General features: G+C 52.7%; 1 protein-coding gene across 17 annotated transcripts in view; it reads right to left on the bottom strand.

Annotated features, from left to right (window-relative positions):
* The window catches only part of MYCBP2 (MYC binding protein 2), a 481,356-nt gene that overhangs the window by 183,241 nt on the left and 281,441 nt on the right, over positions 1-16,674 (bottom strand). For all 17 annotated transcript variants that reach the window (XM_075336774.1, XM_075336775.1, XM_075336778.1 and 14 more), the window contains one exon: positions 5,767-5,885. In XM_075336774.1, coding sequence (XP_075192889.1) covers positions 5,767-5,885 — 119 coding nt within the window. The remainder of the gene's footprint in view (positions 1-5,766; positions 5,886-16,674) is intronic.

The following is a 16,674-nucleotide window of genomic DNA, read 5'->3' as shown; positions in this document are numbered from 1 at the left end:
AAAGAAAAGTGGGCAAGGCAAATGGCCAGGGAGAAAAACCCTGATCAGAGCACCAAGATAAGAATATCCTCCACGTCCTGTGGTAGATCTTGGCGGACGTTGGTTTCCTAGCCTGTCTCATAGTGGCAATGACCTCTTGAGATAATCCTGAAGACGCTAGGATCCAGGACTCAATGGCCACACAGTCAGGTTGAGGGCCGCAGAATTCAGATGGAAAAACGGCCCTTGAGACAGCAAGTCTGGTCGGTCTGGTAGTGCCCACGGTTGGCCCACCGTGAGATGCCACAATCCGGGTACCACGACCTCCTCGGCCAGTCTGGAGCGACGAGGATGGCGCGGCGGCAGTCAGACCTGATCTTGCGTAACACTCTGGGCAACAGTGCCAGAGGAGGAAACACATAAGGGAGTTGAAACTGCGACCAATCCTGAACTAAGGCGTCTGCCGCCAGAGCTCTGTGATCTTGAGACCGTGCCATGAACGTCGGGACCTTGTTGTTGTGCCGGGACGCCATTAGGTCGACGTCCGGCATCCCCCAGCGGCAACAGATCTCCTGAAACACCTCCGGGTGAAGGGACCATTCCCCTGCGTCCATGCCCTGGCGACTGAGAAAGTCTGCTTCCCAGTTTTCTACGCCCGGGATGTGAACTGCGGATATGGTGGAGGCTATGGCTTCCACCCATAGCAGAATCCGCCGGACTTCCTGGAAGGCTTGCCGACTGCGTGTTCCGCCTTGGTGGTTGATGTATGCCACCGCTGTGGAGTTGTCCGACTGAATTCGGATCTGCTTGCCTTCCAGCCACGGCTGGAACGCCTTTAGGGCAAGATACACTGCCCTTATCTCCAGAATATTGATCTGAAGGGAGGACTCTGGCTGAGTCCAAGTACCCTGAGCCCTGTGGTGGAGAAAGACTGCTCCCCACCCTGACAGGCTCGCGTCCGTCGTGACCACAGCCCAGGATGGGGGCAGGAAGGATTTCCCCTTCGACAGAGAAGTGGGAAGAAGCCACCACTGAAGGGAAGCCTTGGCTGCCCGAGAAAGGGAGACGTTCCTGTCGAGGGACGTCGACTTCCTGTCCCATTTGCGGAGAATGTCCCATTGAAGTGGACGCAGATGAAACTGCGCAAAAGGAACTGCCTCCATTGCTGCTACCATCTTCCCTAGGAAGTGCATGAGGCGCCTCAAGGGGTGTGACTGGCCTTGAAGGAGAGATTGCACCCCTGTCTGTAGTGAACGCTGTTTGTCCAGCGGAAGCTTCACTATCGCTGAGAGAGTATGAAACTCCATGCCAAGATATGTCAGTGATTGGGCCGGTGTCAGATTTGACTTTGGAAAATTGATGATCCACCCGAAACTCTGGAGAGTCTCCAGAGCAATGTTCAGGCTGTGTTGGCATGCCACTTGAGAGGGTGCCTTGACAAGCAGATCGTCTAAGTAAGGGATCACCGAGTGTCCCTGAGAGTGTAGGACTGCTACTACTGTTGCCATGACCTTGGTGAAGACCCGTGGGGCTGTCGCCAGGCCGAAAGGCAGTGCCACGAACTGAAGGTGTTCGTCCCCTATGGCGAAACGCAGGAAGCGCTGATGCTCTGGAGCAATCGGTATGTGGAGATAAGCATCTTTGATGTCGATTGATGCTAGGAAATCTCCTTGGGACATTGAGGCGATGACGGAGCGGAGCGATTCCATCCGGAACCGCCTGGTTTTTACGTGTTTGTTGAGCAGTTTTAGGTCCAGAACAGGACGGAAGGATCCGTCCTTTTTCGGCACCACGAACAAGTTGGAGTAAAAACCGTGACCCTGTTGCTGAAAAGGAACAGGGATCACCACTCCTTCTGCCTTCAGAGTGCACACCGCCTGAAGAAGAGCATCGGCTCGCTCGGGGGGCGGAGATGTTCTGAAGAATCGAGTCGGAGGACGAGAGCTGAACTCTATCCTGTAACCGTGAGACAGAATGTCTCTCACCCAACGGTCTTTTACCTGTGGCAGCCAGGCGTCGCAAAAGCGGGAAAGCCTGCCACCGACCGAGGATGCGGTGTGAGGAGGCCGAAAGTCATGAGGAGGCCGCTTTGGGAGCGGTTCCTCCGGCGGTCTTTTTAGGACGTGACTTAGACCGCCATGAATCGGAGTTCCTCTGATCCTTCTGAGGCCTTTTGGACGAGGAGAATTGAGACCTGCCCGCGGACCGAAAGGACCGAAACCTCGATTGTACCTTCCGTGGTTGAGGTCTGTTTGGTTTGGACTGGGGTAAGGATGAGTCCTTTCCCTTGGATTGTTTAATGATTTCATCCACTCGCTCACCAAACAGGCGGTCGCCAGAAAATGGCAAACCGGTTAAGAACTTTTTGGAAGCAGAGTCTGCCTTCCATTCACGTAGCCACATGGCCCTGCGCACTGCCACCGAATTGGCGGATGCTACCGCCGTACGGCTCGCAGAGTCCAGGACAGCATTAATGGCGTAGGACGCAAACGCCGACGCCTGAGAGGTTAAGGACACCACTTGCGGGGCAGACGTACGTGTGACTGCATTAATCTGCGCATGACAAGCTGAGATAGCTTGGAGTGCCCATACGGCTGCGAATGCTGGAGCAAAAGACGCGCCGATAGCTTCATAGATGGATTTCAACCAGAGCTCCATCTGTCTGTCAGTGGCATCTTTGAGTTAAGCCCCATCTTCCACTGCAACTATGGATCTAGCCGCCAGTCTGGAGGATCCACCTTGGGACACTGAGCCCAGCCCTTGACAACGTCAGGGGGGGGAAGGGATAACGTGTATCCTTAAGGCGCTTGGAAAAACGCTTATCTGGACAAGCTCGGTGTTTCTGGACTGCCTCTCTGAAGTCAGAGTGATCCAGAAACGTACTCAATGTACGCTTGGGAAACCTGAAACAGAATTTCTCCTGCTGAGAAGCTGACTCCTCAATTGGAGGAGCTGGGGGAGAAATATCCAACACCTGATTGATGGTCGCTATAAGGTCATTCACTATGGCGTCACCTTCAGGTGTATCTAGGTTGAGAGCGGCCTCAGGATCAGAATCCTGATCTGCTACCTCCGCTTCATCATCCAGAGAGTCCTCCTGCTGAGACCCTGAACAGTGTGATGAAGTCGAGGGAATTTCCCAGCGAGCCCGCTTAGGCGGCCTGGGACTGCGGTCCGTGTCAGAGACCTCACCCTGGGACCTATGAGTCACCCCAGGAGCACTTTGCTGCTCCAACTGAGGGGGGCCTGGGGTCAATGAATCAACAGTGCCCGGGGCCTGAGTCACCGGTCTGGACTGTAAGGCTTCTAGTATCTTAGCAGACCATTTATCCATACTCTCAGACAGTTTGTCAGCAAATACTGCAAACTCCGTCCCTGTCACCTGGACAGTGGTAGCAGGTGGTTCCACCTGGGCCACCAGGAGCAGAGGCTCCGGCTGAGTAAGTGCCACAGGGGCCGAGCATTGCACACAATGAGGGTCGGTGGAACCTGCCGGTAGTATAGCCGCACATGAGGTACAGGTTGCAAAGTAAGCCTGTGCTTTGGCACCCTTGCTTTTTGCGGACGACATGCTGTTGTCTCCTCTGAGTACAATCCAAGAGGGTATATAGCCAAAAATCAACAGTGCGACCGTACAGTGTAAATGTATAGCATATAAGCACATATATATATATGTACACTTCGGCACTCAGTGGGGCCAGCACCACAGGTGCTGCTTACCGACCGCTCAAAGCGGTTGTGTGATCACCAGATTCCCTGCCTGGGCCTCCCAGAGCCATGTTGTCTCTCCTCTCCAGCGTCAGAAGTGCTGTGAGGAATGGCTGCCGGCGTTCTGTGGGGAGGAGGGGGCCGTGGGCGTGCCCTAGAAAGTGCGGGAACCTGATGCCCCACTGTGCTGAGTGAGGGGGGAGGAGGATACAAATTATGCTCCAGCCCTCAGCGCTGACGTCCTGTGCAGCGTCCCGCCCTTCCCCTGACTGGCAGGCCTGGGGGCGGGAATATGCGATACTAGGCCGCAAAAGCCGGGGACTAAAGTTATAAGCGCGGCCGGCAAATAAGCGCGGTCGGCGCGGTAGTCCCTGGCGCACTAACACACCCAGCAGTGCTGCAGTGTGTATGGCACAAGCGCTCCATGCGCGGTCCCCCACGGGGACACAGAGTACCTCACAGTAGCAGGGCCTTGTCCCTGACGATACCCGGCTCCTGTCCAGCAGATTCCCCAGGGGCTGCGGAGGGAGCACGGTCCCAGTGCCTGGAGACCGATTAGGATCCCACTTCACCCAGAGCCCATTAAGGGATGGGGAAGGAAAACAGCATGTGGCTCCTGCCTATGTACCCGCAATGGGTACCTCAACCTTAACAACACCGCCGACCAGAGTGGGGTGAGAAGGGAGCATGCTGGGGGCCCTGTTATGGGCCCTCTTTTCTTCCATCCGACATAGTCAGCAGCTGCTGCTGACTAAGATGTGGAGCTATGCGTGGATGTCAGCCTCCTTCGCACAAAGCATAAAAACTGAGGAGCCCGTGAGGCACGGGGGGTGTATAGGCAGAAGGGGAGGGGCTTTACACTTTTAAGTGTAATACTTTGTGTGGCCTCCGGAGGCAGAAGCTATACACCCAATTGTCTGGGTCTCCCAATGGAGCGACAAAGAAAGATCCCATTAAACCATATGTCAAGCTCTGTCCCGTAGGCTGCTTTTATTTGGCGCACAATGCCAGCCGCCCTCTATTCTGTATGGTGCCCGCGACTAGCTTGGCCCATGACTTTGTCCAAGTTTTTCACTTTGGCACTTTGTGTATTAGAGTTTTATATCCCTGTTTAAACCATTCACCTCCTAACCAGGCCACGTTTTACAATTCTGACCAGTGTCACTATGTGATAACTCTGGAATGCTTCAACATATTTACTTTTAAGATAGTGGCAAATTTTGATTGATATAATTTGCGTTTATGAAAAAAAAAAAAAAAAATTGACCCAAAAAGTTAGACATTTTTGCCAAAACTTGACATTTTATGTCCTTAAACCAGACAGTAATACCGCACAAAATAGTTAACATTAGCCACTTGTTCAATTTACATCAGCACGATTTTTGGGGGGAAAAAAAAAAAAAAAAATTAGTGAGTTAGAAGAGTTCAAATAACTTTTAACCAACAAAAACAAATTTGTTTTAGGGACCACATCACATTTGAAGTGGCTTTGGGGGTCTTTGTAAAAGGAAATACCATAAACTGGCACCTTTTTAAAAACTGCACCCCTCACACTGCTGAAAATCACATTCAATATGTTTAACCCTTTGAGTGTTTCACAGGAACTAAAGTACGGTAATGTGGAATAATTTTTCCTGAGTACACCGATAACCCCCCTGAGTACGCCGGCACTGAGGTCCTGCGCAGGCGCACTTTGATCTGCCCTACTCAGGGCAGATCAAAGTATTGTAGTGCGCCTGTGCAGGACCTCAGTGCAGGCGAGTGTGTATGAAGTGGACACGTCATGCAGACAGGCTTCAGAAGACGGAGGAGCAAGATGGCCGAGAGAGAAGGCGCCGGTCCCGGAAAACAGCACCGCCTACCGGGCCAACTAGCACCACAGCGACTGGTTTAGGTGAGTATTATAAAGTGTTTATGTTCTCACAGCGGCCTGCGCTCTTATATACAGCATGTTAGAATGCTGTATATAAGAGCCCACTGGTGGTGGCTGCAGCTTATAGGCCATAAAACTGGTGACACGTTCCCTTTAACATTTGTCCCCTTAATAACTTTGCGGCAATGTTTGGTAAGGGTACTGACCTCATCAGTTCCTGGACTACTTTCATATCCAATAGCAAAACACTTAAAGCCATAAAAAGAGGCCTTTTCATCTTTAACGTAGTCTGATGCAGTTTCAAGAGAAAACAAAGCCTCATTTCCTGAAAATAAATACAAAAAAGTGTAACAGTTACACAGGAGATTCTGAGATTTAAGAATCGAACATTAGCAAATCCAATGACTTGAGGCACTATAGTAATTTATATATGTAGAAAACAAGTGGTGTTTTTTTCTGCTGAAAAAAGAGAATTTTGTTACTTACCGTAAATTCCTTTTCTTATAGTTCCGTATTGGGAGACCCCAGACCATGGGTGTTTAGCTTCTGCCTCCGGAGGACACACAAAGTACTACACTTAAAAGTGTAGCTCCTCCCTCTGAGCTTATACACCCCCTGGTAGCCAGTCCTAGCCAGTTTAGTGCAAAAGCTGAAGGAGAATAGCCACCCACAAGTAGAACCGAGTAAGAACCGGAACAACCGGAGACTGTCCACGACAACAGCCGGTGATAACACACGGAACAAGAAAATTGCCAACAGGCAACAGGGAGGGAGCTGGGTCTCCCAATACGGAACTATAAGAAAAAGAATTTACGGTAAGTAACAAAATTCTCTTTTTCTTTAAAGTTCCTTTGGGAGACCCATACCATGGTACGTTCCAAAGCTGTCCCTGGGTGGGAATAAACAGAAAAAACTAAGAAGTAGGCAGAACCTAACTTCACAAATGGGCGACAGCCGCCTGAAGGATGCGTCTGCCCAAGCTCGCATCTGCCGAAGCATGAGCATGCACTTGGTAGTGCTTCGAAAAGGTATGCAGGCTAGTCCAAGTGGCAGCCTGACGGACTTGTTGAGCCGTAGCCTGGTGCCTAAAAGCCCAAGAGGTACCGACAGCTCTGGTCGAGTGTGCTTTGATCCCCAGTGGGGGAGGCACCCGAGTACTCTGGTAGGTGTCTGAAATGGTCGATCCAATCAAACGGGCCAAGAAGCAGAGAGACCCTTGCGCCGCCCTGTGGTTAGCACAAAAAGAGAGGTGCACCGCCTAAGCGCAGCGGTGCGAGACACATAAATCCGGAGAGCACGCACCAGATCTAGAGTATGCAGCGCTTTCTCAAAGCGATGAACAGGGGCCGGACAGAAGGAAGGCAAGGAAATATCCTGGTTAAGGTGGAAGGGAGAGACCACCTTAGGAAGAAAGTCCGGGGTCGGACTGAGAACTACCTTGTCTTGGTGAAAAACCAAAAAAGGTGACTCCGAGGAGAGCGCAGCCAAATCAGAGACTCTCCAGAGAGAAGTTATGGCAACTAGAAAGGCCACCTTTTGAGAAAGACGATACAAAGAAACCTCCCTAAGGGGCTCGAAAGGGGGTTTCTGCAATACCGTGAGGACCAAGTTAAGGTCCCAGGGATCCAAGGGCCGCCGATAAGGCGGAATGATGTGAGACGCACCTTGCATGAAGGTGCGGACCTGAGCCAGCCGGGCGAGACGCCGCTGGAACAGCACTGATAGAGCTGAGACTTGTCCCTTGAGAGAGTTGAGGGACAGTCCTAGCTGCAGACCGGACTGTAAAAAAGACAGAAGGGTCGGCAACGAGAATGGCCAAGGAGAATGGCCGGAAGAGCGACACCAGGACAGGAAAATTTTCCAACTCCTGTGATAGATCTTGACGGAGGAAGACTTACGGGCCTGAGTCATAGTGGAGATGACTTCAGGAGGAATACCAGAAGCCGTCAAAATCCAGGACTCAAGAGCCACGCCGTCAATTTGAGTGCCGCAGAATTCGGGCGGAAAAACGGACCTTGCGAGAGCAGGTCTGGACAGTCCAGAAGATGCCACGGCATCTCCACGGACAGTTGGAGCAGGTCCGGATTCCAAGCTCGCCTGGGCCAGTCCGGTGCAATGAGGATGACTCGACGGCCCTCCATTCTGATCTTGCGCAGGACTCTGGGCAAGAGAGCTAGAGGGGGAAACACGTAGGACAGACGAAAGTGGGACCAGTCTTGAACCAGAGCGTCCGCGGCGAAGGCCTGAGGATCGTGGGAGCGAGCCACATAAACCGGAACCTTGTTGTTGTGACGGGATGCCATTAGGTCCACGTCCGGAGTGCCCCACTTGCGGCAGATTGACTGAAGCACTGCCGGGTGCAGGGACCACTCGCCACCGTCCACGGATTGACGGCTGAGATAATCTGCCATCCAGTTTTCTACGCCAGGGATGTGGACTGCGGATATGGTGGACTTGGAGTCCTCCGCCCATTGAAGAATGCGTTGGACCTCCAACATTGCCAGGCGGCTGCGTGTCCCGCCTTGGTGATTGATGTAGGCAACCGCTGTCGCGTTGTCTGACTGGACTCGAATGTGCCTCCCCGCCAACAGGTGGTGAAAGGCTAGGAGAGCTAGAAGCACAGCTCTGGTTTCCAGCACATTGATTGAAAGGGCTGACTCGGACGGAGTCCAAGTGCCCTGTGCTCTGTGGTGGAGATGTACCGCTCCCCAGCCGGATAGGCTGGCATCCGTGGTGAGAATCACCCAGGACGGAGTCAGGAAGGAGCGCCCTTGGGACAGGGAGAGGGGTCGAAGCCACCACTGAAGAGAGCTCCTGGTCCGTGGCGACAGAGCCACTAACCTCTGTAAGGAGGAAGGCCGCTTGTCCCAACAGCGGAGAATGTCCAGCTGCAGAGGACGCAGATGGAACTGGGCAAAGGGAACCGCCTCCATGGAGGCCACCATTTGACCCAGCACCTGCATCAGACGCCTGAGGGTATAACGGCGGGGCCTCAGGAGAGTGCGCACCGCCAACCGGAGTGACAGCTGTTTGTCTAAGGGCAACTTCACAAATGCCGGCAAAGTCTCAAACTGCATCCCTAGGTACGTGAGACTCTGGGTCGGAGTCAGAGTGTATTTGGGAAGATTGACAATCCACCCGAATTGGGCTGGGGTGGCGAGAGTGAGCGAAACACTCCGCTGACAGTCTGCGCTGGATGTACCCTTGACTAGAAGTTCTTCCAGGTAAGGAATCACTGCCAACCCCTGGAGGTGCAGGACCGCAACCACTGCCGCCATGACCTTGGTGAATACCCGAGGGGCCGTGGCTAACCCGAAGGGGAGAGCCACGAATTGGAAATGATCCTCTCCTATCGCAAAACGTAACCAACGCTGATGTGACACTGCGATTGGCACATGTAGATAGGCATCTCTGATGTCGATGGACGCCAGGAACTCCCCTTGGGTCATAGAGGCAATGACTGATCGCAGAGACTCCATGCGAAAATGCCGCACCCGGACATGCTTGTTGAGAAGCTTGAGATCCAGGATGGGCCGGAAGGTACCGTCCTTTTTTGGAACGAGGAAGAGATTTGAGTAAAAACCTCTGAACCGTTCCTGAGCGGGAACTGGGACAATCACTCCGTTTGCCTGCAAGGACGCCACGGCCTGCGAGAAGGCGGCGGCCTTGGAGCAGGGGGGAGTTGAGAGAAAAAATCTGTTTGGAGGGCTGGAAGAGAATTCTATCCTGTAGCCGTGAGATATGATGTCTCTCACCCACTGATCGGAGACTTGCTTTAACCAAGCGTCGCCAAAGTGGGAGAGCCTGCCACCGACTAAGGACGTGGCTGGGTGCGGGCCGAGAGTCATGAGGAAGCTGCCTTAGTGGCAGAACCTCCTGCGGTCTTCTGCGGACGCGCTTTTGGGCGCCAGTTGGATTTCTGATCCTTGGCTGAGTTAGCGGACGAGGCGGAAGGCTTAGAGGATGACCAGTTGGAGGAACGAAAGGAACGAAACCTCGATTGATTCCTACCCTGGGCGGGTTTCCTGGTCTTGGTTTGTGGCATGGAAGTACTCTTCCCGCCAGTAGCTTCTTTAATGATTTCATCCAGCTGTTCACCAAACAGCCGTGAACCAGCAGAAGGGAGCCCAGCAAGAAACTTCTTGGAAGAAGCATCTGCCTTCCACTCTTGAAGCCACAAAATCCTGCGGATAACAAGAGAATTAGCTGAAGCCACCGCAGTGTGAGACATGCTGCTGGAGTGGGGGCTTTGCAGAGAATGAACCCCAGGGAGAATATACAGAGGTCCACAACCGGAAACCGGCTGTGGCTTACCAGACCGCTGAGCGCGGTGTTGTGTGCCCTCCAGATCCCGAAGCCCGGTCCCCCAGTCGCAGCACCTCAGCAGAGATGCAGAATGCAGGATGTCCCAGAGCAGAGTGAACTCTGCCTGAGAAGAGGGCGTTCCTCTAAAAGAGCGGGAACTGGAGGGCTATAGAGACCTGCAGGGAAGGAGGGATGCCCCAGCAGTGGGGAGTGTCCCTCCCCTGTGTAGAACGGCCGCCGGGAGGAGCCGAACCTGTCCCTCTGCATGAGTGACATGCGAGGGCAGGAAAATGAAACTAGGCCTCTGGCGAAGCCAGGGCCTAAATTTAAGCGGCGAGGCCGACAAGCAGGCACCATCGGCGCGGTTCTCAGGCAAAAGCTAGAGAACCCGCCGGAAAAGTTAAAACAATCACATACAGCATACTCTCCCCTTACGATAAAGAACCGGGACCCCCAACATAAATGTCTCAGGTACTTAGCTGCTGAGACGCAGGGCCATGTCCCTGGGGATGAGTGCTCCGGTCCAACAGAATCCTCAAGGGGCTGTGGATGGAGACCGGACTCCTGCCAGGCATGGAGACCGTGCTGGCTCCCACTTCAAGCCAGAGCCCAGAAGGGATGGTGAAGGAGTGCGGCATGTAAGGCTGCAGCCTTGTAAATCAACCTTAACAACACCGCCGACACAGTGGGGTGAGAAGGGACATGCCGGGAGTCCAGACATGGACCCGCTTTTCTTCAAACTCTTTCCAAAAGTCAAACAAATCAGATGAGAATGCATGTGTGGATGTATGCCTCCTGACACAAAGCAATAAACTGGCTAGGACTGGCTACCAGGGGGTGTATAAGCTCAGAGGGAGGAGCTACACTTTTAAGTGTAGTACTTTGTGTGTCCTCCCATGGTCTGGGTCTCCCAAAGGAACGATAAAGAAAAAAACATTACTTAGGCTCTGTTGGGTATCCTAAAAAGAGCCCCTCTTTGGCTAGGTCCTTCCCGGAGGGATATCTGGCTATTTTCCGTGTAGAGACTCCTAACAGAGGCGCCACGGACTTTTTTGATTTGCACACTAAAGAAAGGATTTTTCTTAAGAAATTTCTTGAGTCTGAAAGATTAGCGCACTTGCGGTCAAAAATCGCACCAATAACGCACTGAAAACCGCATGCATTATTACTGCATTTTTGGTGCGTTTTTTCCGCAGGTTGGTCCCTGTGTTTTTTTACCATTATCTATGGCAGAAAACGCAGGTACCTGCAGAAAAGTAGTGACATGCACATTTTTCTCAAGAAATTCTGTAGAAAGAATGTTCTTCAGAAAAAAAAAAAAAGCAGTGTGGGCACAGCTAATTATTTTCCCCATAGGTTTTGCTGGGGAATGTTTGCAGAAAGGTTACAACCATTTTCTCAAGAAATTTCTGCAGCAAAAACGCAAAATTATTAAACGTATTATACCATTAAATGGATGACCCTTCAAATCGCAGCAAAATGGCAACGTGGGTACTTTGCCTGTATCCCACCACCGAGCGGCAGAAAAAGTGCATCCTCAGAGAAAACGGATTTTTGTGTACTCACCGTAAAATAGTTTTCTCTTAGCCATCATTGGGGGACACAGGACCATGGGTGTTATGCTGCCTATCCATAGGAGGACACTAAGTAGATGCAAAAGCATAACTCCTCCTCTGCAGTATACACCCCCTGGCCGGGCCAGGCAACCTCAGTTTTAGTACACAAGCAGTAGGAGAAAAAACTAGTAAAAACTTCTCAACAGAGGAACATGAGAAAAGAAGAGTCATAACCAAATAAGGTACTGAGAGAACAAAGGCCCAACAGGGAAACGGTGGGTGCTGTGTCCCCCAATGATGGCTAAGAGAAAACGATTTTACGGTGAGTATACAAAAATCCGTTTTTCTCTGACGCCTCATTGGGGGACACAGGACCATGGGACATCCTAAAGCAGTCCATGGGTGGAAAACATAAAAGACGACAACACAACCCAAGGACTAGGAACCAGTCCCAGAGAGCCTGGAGCACCTACTGAGAGAGGTGCTCTACTGCAGTTTGCAGAATTTTCCTACCCAGATTTGCCTTAGTTGAAACCTGGGTATGGACTCTAATGCTTTGAAAACGTATGTAGGCTAGACCAGGTCGCAGCCTTGCACACCTGTTCCACTGAAGCCTGATGCCGAATGGCCCACGAAGCGCCAACTTCTCGCGTGGAATGAGCCCGCAGCCCACTAGGAATGGGCTTGAGTTGCAAGCGGTAGACTTCCTGGATCGCAGAGCGAATCCAGCGAGCCAGAGTCGCCTTTGAAGCTGCCTGTCCCTTCTTAGGCCCCTCAGGAATGACGAACAAAGTCAGTTTTCCTAAAGGGGGCTGTCCTGGATATGTATTATCTGAGAGCTCTGACGAGGTCTAACGAATGCAGAGACCATTCCACCCTATGAACCGGGTGTGGACAAAAGGAAGGAAGAACAATGTCCTCGTTCAAATGAAACGGGGTAAGAACCTTTGGAAGGAAATCCGGAAGGGGGTGCAGAACCACCATGTCCTGGTGAAAGATCAGAAAAGGCTCCAGCAAGAGAGTGCTGCAAGCTCCGAAACCCGTCTGATGGACGTAATTTCCACCAGGAATGTTATCTTCCAGGACAGAAGAGCAAGGGAGGATTCCTTGAGGGGTTCAAAGGGAGACCTCTGGAGGCCGTCCAGAACGAGGTTTAGGTCCCATGGTTCCAGCGGCAGTTTGTACGGGGGAACTAGATGGGAAACGCCCTGGAGGAAGGCCTTGACTTGCGGTTTTTGAGCCAGGCGGCATTGGTAGAAGATTGAGAGCGCTGAGACCTGCCCTTTAGGGGAACTGAGAGCCAACCCCGCTTGCAAGCCAGACTGTAGAAAGTCGAGAATTCTGGGGATGGCCAGAGGCATAGGCTGGACGTTAGTTTCCCTGCACCATGAAAGGAAGATTTTCCACGTACGGTGGTAAATGCGGGATAAAGCAGGCTTTCGGGCGCTGATCATTGTGGAAATAACCGCGGGGGAGAATCCCGCTCTTGTTAATACCCAGGTCTCAATGGCCATGCCGTCAGCTTCAGTGCTCTGGAGTTCTGATGGGAAATGGGCCCTTGGGTCAGCAAGTCTGGGATATCTGGAAGGCGCCACGGTGCGTCTGTGAGCATTTGTACTAATTCGGCGTAGCAGGCGCGCCTGGGCCAGACCGGTGCTATCAGTATCACCGGGACTCCCTCTGCCTTGATCTTCCTGATTACCCGCGGCGGCAGGGGTAGAGGTGGAAATATGTAAGGCAGGCGGAAGTGGTGCCAGGGGCAGACTAGAGCATCCGCGCCAATGGACTGCGGGTCGCGTGACCTGGCTATGAACGCGGGTACCTTTGCATTCAACCTTGAGGCCATTAGGTCCACGTCTGGTGTGCCCCAGTGAGTGCAGAAGTGTAGAAACACATCTGAGTGGAGAGACCATTCTCTGGCGGCCAGGCCTTGGCGACTTAGAAAGTCTGCTGCCCAGTTCTCTACCCCCGGTATGTGTACCGCTGATATCACTGATCCCGACGATTCGGCCCAGCTGAGGATCTTGTGGGCCTCGAGATAAGCCGCTTTGCTGCGGGTGCCCCCTGCCGATATAGGCTACAGCTGTCGCATTGTCCCATTGGATTCAAATCTGACGACCCGCTAGCAGAGGGCAGACCGCTCTGATCGCGCGGAGTTCCAGGATGTTTATGGGTAGGAAAGACTTCTGGGGCGTCCAACGTCCTTGAGCAGTGGGGTGCCGGTACACTGCTCCCCAGCCTAGGAGGCTGGCGTCCGTGGTCAGGACCAGCCAGTTCACTAGAAGAAAAAAAAATCTCCCCTTCGATAGGGATGAGGACCGAAGCCACCAGCGGAGTGCGTACCTGACTGAAGGAGTCAGGTGAAGATGTCTGTCCAGGGAGAAGGGGCTCTTGTCCCAGGCCGCTAAAGGGCTAGCTGCAGTGGGCGGAGGTGTAGTGGAGCAAAGGGTACGGCTTCCATAGCTGCCACCATCCTGCCGAGCACTTTCATGCAGAATCGAATGGAGCGAGACGGAGGACGTAGAAGGCAGCATACCGCTGGTTGAAGAGCGATTGTCTTGTCCTGAGGGAGAAGGATCAAGCCCCGATGGGTGTCCAGGGACATGCCCAGGAAGGTGATGGATCGTGATAGGATTGGTGATGATTTGTCCAGATTCACCAGCCACCCTAAGCGGGGTGTCCACAGTGATCTGTACGCTGGTTGAGCAGTCGCGGAAGGAGGGGGCCTTGATGAGGTCGTCGTCCAAGTAAGGGAGAACGACTACTCCCCTGGCGTGAAGGACGCTCATGGCGGCCGCCATGACTTTGGTGAAGACCCTTGGTGCGGTGGCAAGGCCGAAGGGTAGAGCTACGAATTGAAAGTGGGAGTCCTGAATTGCGAAGCGGAGGAACTTTTGGTGATCTGGGGCGATGGGTATGTGCAGGTACGCGTCCCTGATGTCTATGGAGGCGAGGAATTCCCCTTCGACCATGGATGCAATAATGGACCTTAGGGACTCTATTCTGAATCTCCGTACGTGCACATGTTTGTTTAGGTGTTTTAGATCCTTTTTGGGGACCACAAAGAGGTTGGAGAAAAAAAACCCTGAACTTCTCGTCGTCTGGGACAGGTATTATCACTCCTGCTGTTTGGAGCGAGTGGATTGCTGAGAAAAAAAGCTTTGCGTCGTTTTCGAGTCTTTGGGGGGTTTGAGAGAAAGAACCAACTCGGGGGTCGGGTCCGAAATTCTATGTGGTAACCGGAAGACACAAGGTCTCGCACCCATTTGTCGTCTGAGGCGGCAGCCCAGATGTGATGAAAGAGCCGCAGTCGACCTCCTACAACGAGTGTGTTTTCCGGGGCGCCGAAGGAGTCATGAGGGGGGAAAATGTCGTGGCCGAGTCTCCCTAATCATGGACTGGTTCGGTCTAGGCTGCCAGGACGAAGTGGGTTTCGGGGAGAGCTGAGAAGGTCGGTCCCCGCGTAGTCCGCGGCTGGTGGCGGGGACAGCACGGGATGTCGACCAACCAAATGAGTTCCGAAAGGAGCGGAACGAGGACTGTGGACGTCTGGTGAAGGGCACCCTGGACTTCAGCTGGGTGAGGGAGGTACTCTTTCCTCCTGTAGCGTCAGAAATGAGCTTGTCCAGATGTTCGCGAAACAAAATCGGTCTGGAAAAAAGGGAAGGACCGTGAGAGACTTCTTGGAGGCAGAGTCCGCTCACCATTGTCTGAGCCAGAGAGCTCTACGAATGGCTATGGTATTTGAGGCGGCAAACGCTGCGCAGGTAGCAGCGTCCATGGAGGCCTGCATGAGGTACTCCGCCGCAGCGGCAATTTGAGCTGTTACCTCTGTGAAGGTATGAGTGAACTGGGATTCCTCAAGCGAAGTGTTAAGGGATTCTGCCCAGACCGAGATCGCCTTTGCGACCCACACAGCGGCAAAGGAGGGCGAGAGGGAGGAACCCACAGCATCAAAAGCAGAGCGGGCGAGGTGCTCCACCTGTCTGTCGGGTCCTTGATGGAGGAACCATCGGGTAAAGACAGGAGCGTCTTTGTGGTAGGGCGGATCGGCCCAGCCCTTGGGGGCAGGAGAGGCAAAAGGGTACCGGGACTCCATGGGTTTTCGGTTTCCGAAGCACCTGTCAGGCTTCTCCCTTTGCTTTGTGAGGATATCCTGAAACTCTGGGTGATCAGCGAAAACCTTTTGGAGTTTACTTGCCCTCTTCAAGGAGACCGCATGGTCAGTGGTAGTGGATGGGGGATCCTCCACATGCAGAGTTTGGTTGATTGCTGCTATAAGGGAGTCTATTGCAGTTTGATCATCTGGGGAGGCTGAAACCAAGGAATCCTCTTGGTATAAACAGCATTCTCCCTCCTCCAGCTCTTCAGAAGCTTTGGAGCGTGTGGTTGAGCCTGCCCTGTGTGCTCCCGAGGGAGAGCCCGCTGGAGACACCCGGGCGTGTGCTCTTTTCCTGATCCCTGCAACCGGTGAAGCATGTGCTCGGATTACCTCAGAAGGATCCTCCATAGGGGTATCCTCAGGCTGCGTTCCGTCCAGGGACCCAGAAGGGTGTGGAGGACGACATTGCATAGCCAGCACCAGGTTCTGTGACCGTTTTTCCATGGATTGGGACAGAAACTGTGCCCATTCTGGTGGGCTGGGCTCTCGGCTGACTGTGGCGGCAGGGGGGTCTTGGGGGGCCATAGGGGCACAGGACTCACAGAGAGAAGAGGTTTGTTTACATGGTAGTTCAGCGTGGCAGGCAGTGCAGGCTGAATAATAGACTAGTATTTACTCATAAGGAAGTTATCAACTATAACAAAACACTTTAATGTGGTCCCAAAGTGTCTCCAATCAAGAATCCATATCAAACACTTCAAAGAAGGGAATTTTGTTTACTTACCGTAAATTCCTTTTCTTCTAGCTCCAATTGGGAGACCCAGACAATTGAGACCCAGACAATTGGGTGTATAGCTTCTGCCTCCGGAGGCCACACAAAGTATTACACTTAACAGTGTAAAGCCCCTCCCCTTCTGCCTATACACCCCCCCGTGCATCACGGGCTCCTCAGTTTTGGTGCAAAAGCAAGAAGGAGGAAAAATTATAAATTGGTTTAAAGTAAATTCAATCCGAAGGAATTTCGGAGAACTGAAACCATTCAACATGAACAACATGTGTACCCAAAGAACAACAGCCCGAAGGGAACAGGGGCGGGTGCTGGGTCTCCCAATTGGAGCTAGAAGAAAAGGAATTTACGGTAAGTAAACAAA

The sequence above is a fragment of the Anomaloglossus baeobatrachus genome, chromosome 2 (genome assembly GCF_048569485.1).
Source record: "Anomaloglossus baeobatrachus isolate aAnoBae1 chromosome 2, aAnoBae1.hap1, whole genome shotgun sequence".
Classification (NCBI taxonomy): domain Eukaryota; kingdom Metazoa; phylum Chordata; class Amphibia; order Anura; family Aromobatidae; genus Anomaloglossus; species Anomaloglossus baeobatrachus.
This window is presented reverse-complemented; position numbering and strand designations above follow the sequence as displayed.